Below are 2,350 nucleotides of genomic sequence, written 5' to 3' on the forward strand. Positions count from 1 at the left end.
TTTTTTTGTTTTCAAGCTGAAATGCAATCTTAAGATTACAATTTTCTTGTGGTTAGCCTAAGGACTCAATGTAAGGCAACTAAAACTGATAAAGTAATTCATAAAATTGAAAATATTATAATATATTGTCTATGGAAATTGTTCAGGCTTAATAGTCATGAAAATCTGAGGTCCAGAATTGGTTACTATGTCTACTGACTTTATGTTCTGTCTTTAAAAATATAAAACTGCAGATATTAAACCATCATAGATGCTGTATGCACTAAAACATAGAAAAAATGACACTGATAGATGTACCTAACCACAATGACTTACTTCTTATAGCAAAGCAACAGAGTGGAGTACAAACTGCTATTGTTATTTGTTAGTCTATTTGTTGAGTTAGTTAATCAGGACAAGGGGTGACACTCAGCTGTCACCTATCTGCTCTCTGACATCATCTCATCAATTGCAGTTAATTTCACAACCATTTTTCTCTCTGTGTTTTTCTGGAATGTTTCAGCATGAGGAATGCTTTGAGATTTAAAAAAGAAGAAGGAGAAGGCGGAGGAAGTGATCTACTATGGACTGGAACATCATCAATAGGAACTACTAAAACCGGAAAGCATAAAGACTTCATGCCATGGGCTCATTCATTAGTCAGGGCAGAGGACCTATGTTAGGCAGCGTTTATTGTGACTGGTAGATGATACATGGTATCTGTAGGAAAACAAGAAATCTTTGTATTTTAATTTTCAGATTTTCTGAGTACTGTAGCTCAGGATTGGAAAGACTGCATCTTAGACATTATTTTCTGTATTAAAAAGTCCTGCGTTTAAAACACACATTAACACATGCTTTTATTATTGAGTGTCTACAAGCGATTCTAAACTGTTTTATAACCCGGACTCATTGCATGCCTCAAAGAGGCCTTGCTATATCTGTTCTGCTAGGAATGAACAGGTGAGTGAGGAAGGACAGAGGATGGTTCTTGATTCCTTTAACCAAAATCTCCAATTGGCCTTCAGATCCTCTCTGCATTTAAGAAGCCCTGTCAACAGTATCAGTCACAGCAGGAGTAGCTGGGGCAGCCCAGCCTCTCACTTCTGCTTCCCTGGAGGTTTTTGTTATGACTTGTATCACTGTGGGAGGTGTTCTGAAAGCTTGTTGACAGTAATAAGTGGCAACATCTTCAGGCTGCAGGTTGCTGATGGTGAGAGAATAATCTGTCCCAGATCCACTGCCACTGAACCTGGATGGGACCCCAGTGGCCAAATTGGATGCACCATAGATCAGGAGCTTTGGTGCTTTTCCTGGTTTCTGTTGATACCAGGCTAACCAACTGCTAATGCCCTGACTGGCTCTGCAAGTGATGGAAACACTGTCTCCAAGGGATGCAGACAGGGAGGATTGAGACTGGGTCACCTGGATGTCACAACTGGCACCTGGCAAAAGAAATATAACAAATATCCACACAACTAAGTATTTGGTAAGAGGATCTCACATATATAAGATATCAATGATCAAACCTAATGAACTTGATGTATCTACAGTGCTATCCTTCCTTACCTGGGAGCCAGAGCAGCAGGAGCCCCAGGAACTGAGCAGGGACCTTCATGTCCATGCTGTGTGCTGACTGGGACTGACTCCTGCACAGTGTGAGCAGTCTATGAAGACGTGTTCAGGGCAGTGGGCTGTGCTCCATGCACATGCAAATCAGCAGGGTCTGGACTAGGCTGGGCACAGCTGCAAGACTGGCTCAATCAGTAATTCAAAATAGAAGGAACATCCACAGGATCCCAGATCAAACAAGAGAGATACACATATGTCTGCCAAGAAATGTGTTTCTCCATGGAGAACATTTGATTGTAGAAGACATTTTTAATATTTCATTTTTTGCATTTTAAAGTAGCCATACAAAAGAAGTGTTGGTCCATAAAGCAGTTTAGGAATACAAGCATTTTGATCAGTGTCATGCACTTCAACATTCTTATCTCCTTTGACTCACCACTTTCCTTTCTTAATTTTGTGCTATATACAATGAATTCTTGACTACTGCCAATTTCCTCTATCATTCCTTTACCATTCACCACTTTGCCCACAACCTGTCTCTAAAGTTCCCAGATCCTGGTGCTTCTTGTGTTGAACTGTTTTCATATATATACATACATACATATATATATATATATATATATATATATATATATATATATATATATATATATATATATACTAAAAATGAAGGAAACTGCAACCTTTGTTTCTCTGGGTCTGGCTTACTTCACTTAATAAAAATTTTCCAAGTTCTTTCATTTCCTTATAAGTTGTATAATACCATTCTTTCTAATAAATGAGTAAACTTCAAATGTGC

At 38.6% G+C, this 2,350-nt stretch overlaps 1 gene segment (V, D, J or C); it reads right to left on the reverse strand.

Annotated features, from left to right (window-relative positions):
- Nucleotides 1-1,020: 1,020 nt before the first annotated feature.
- LOC138825200 (immunoglobulin kappa variable 1-12-like) lies at nt 1,021-1,795 on the reverse strand. The segment is given in 2 exon segments: nt 1,021-1,424; nt 1,549-1,795. Coding segments are annotated over 2 exon segments (459 nt in total).
- Between the last annotated feature and the right edge of the window lie 555 nt (nt 1,796-2,350).

The sequence above is a fragment of the Dipodomys merriami genome, unplaced genomic scaffold, assembly GCF_024711535.1.
Source record: "Dipodomys merriami isolate MVZ:Mamm:240054 unplaced genomic scaffold, mDipMer1.0.p SCAF_136, whole genome shotgun sequence".
NCBI lineage: Eukaryota > Metazoa > Chordata > Mammalia > Rodentia > Heteromyidae > Dipodomys > Dipodomys merriami.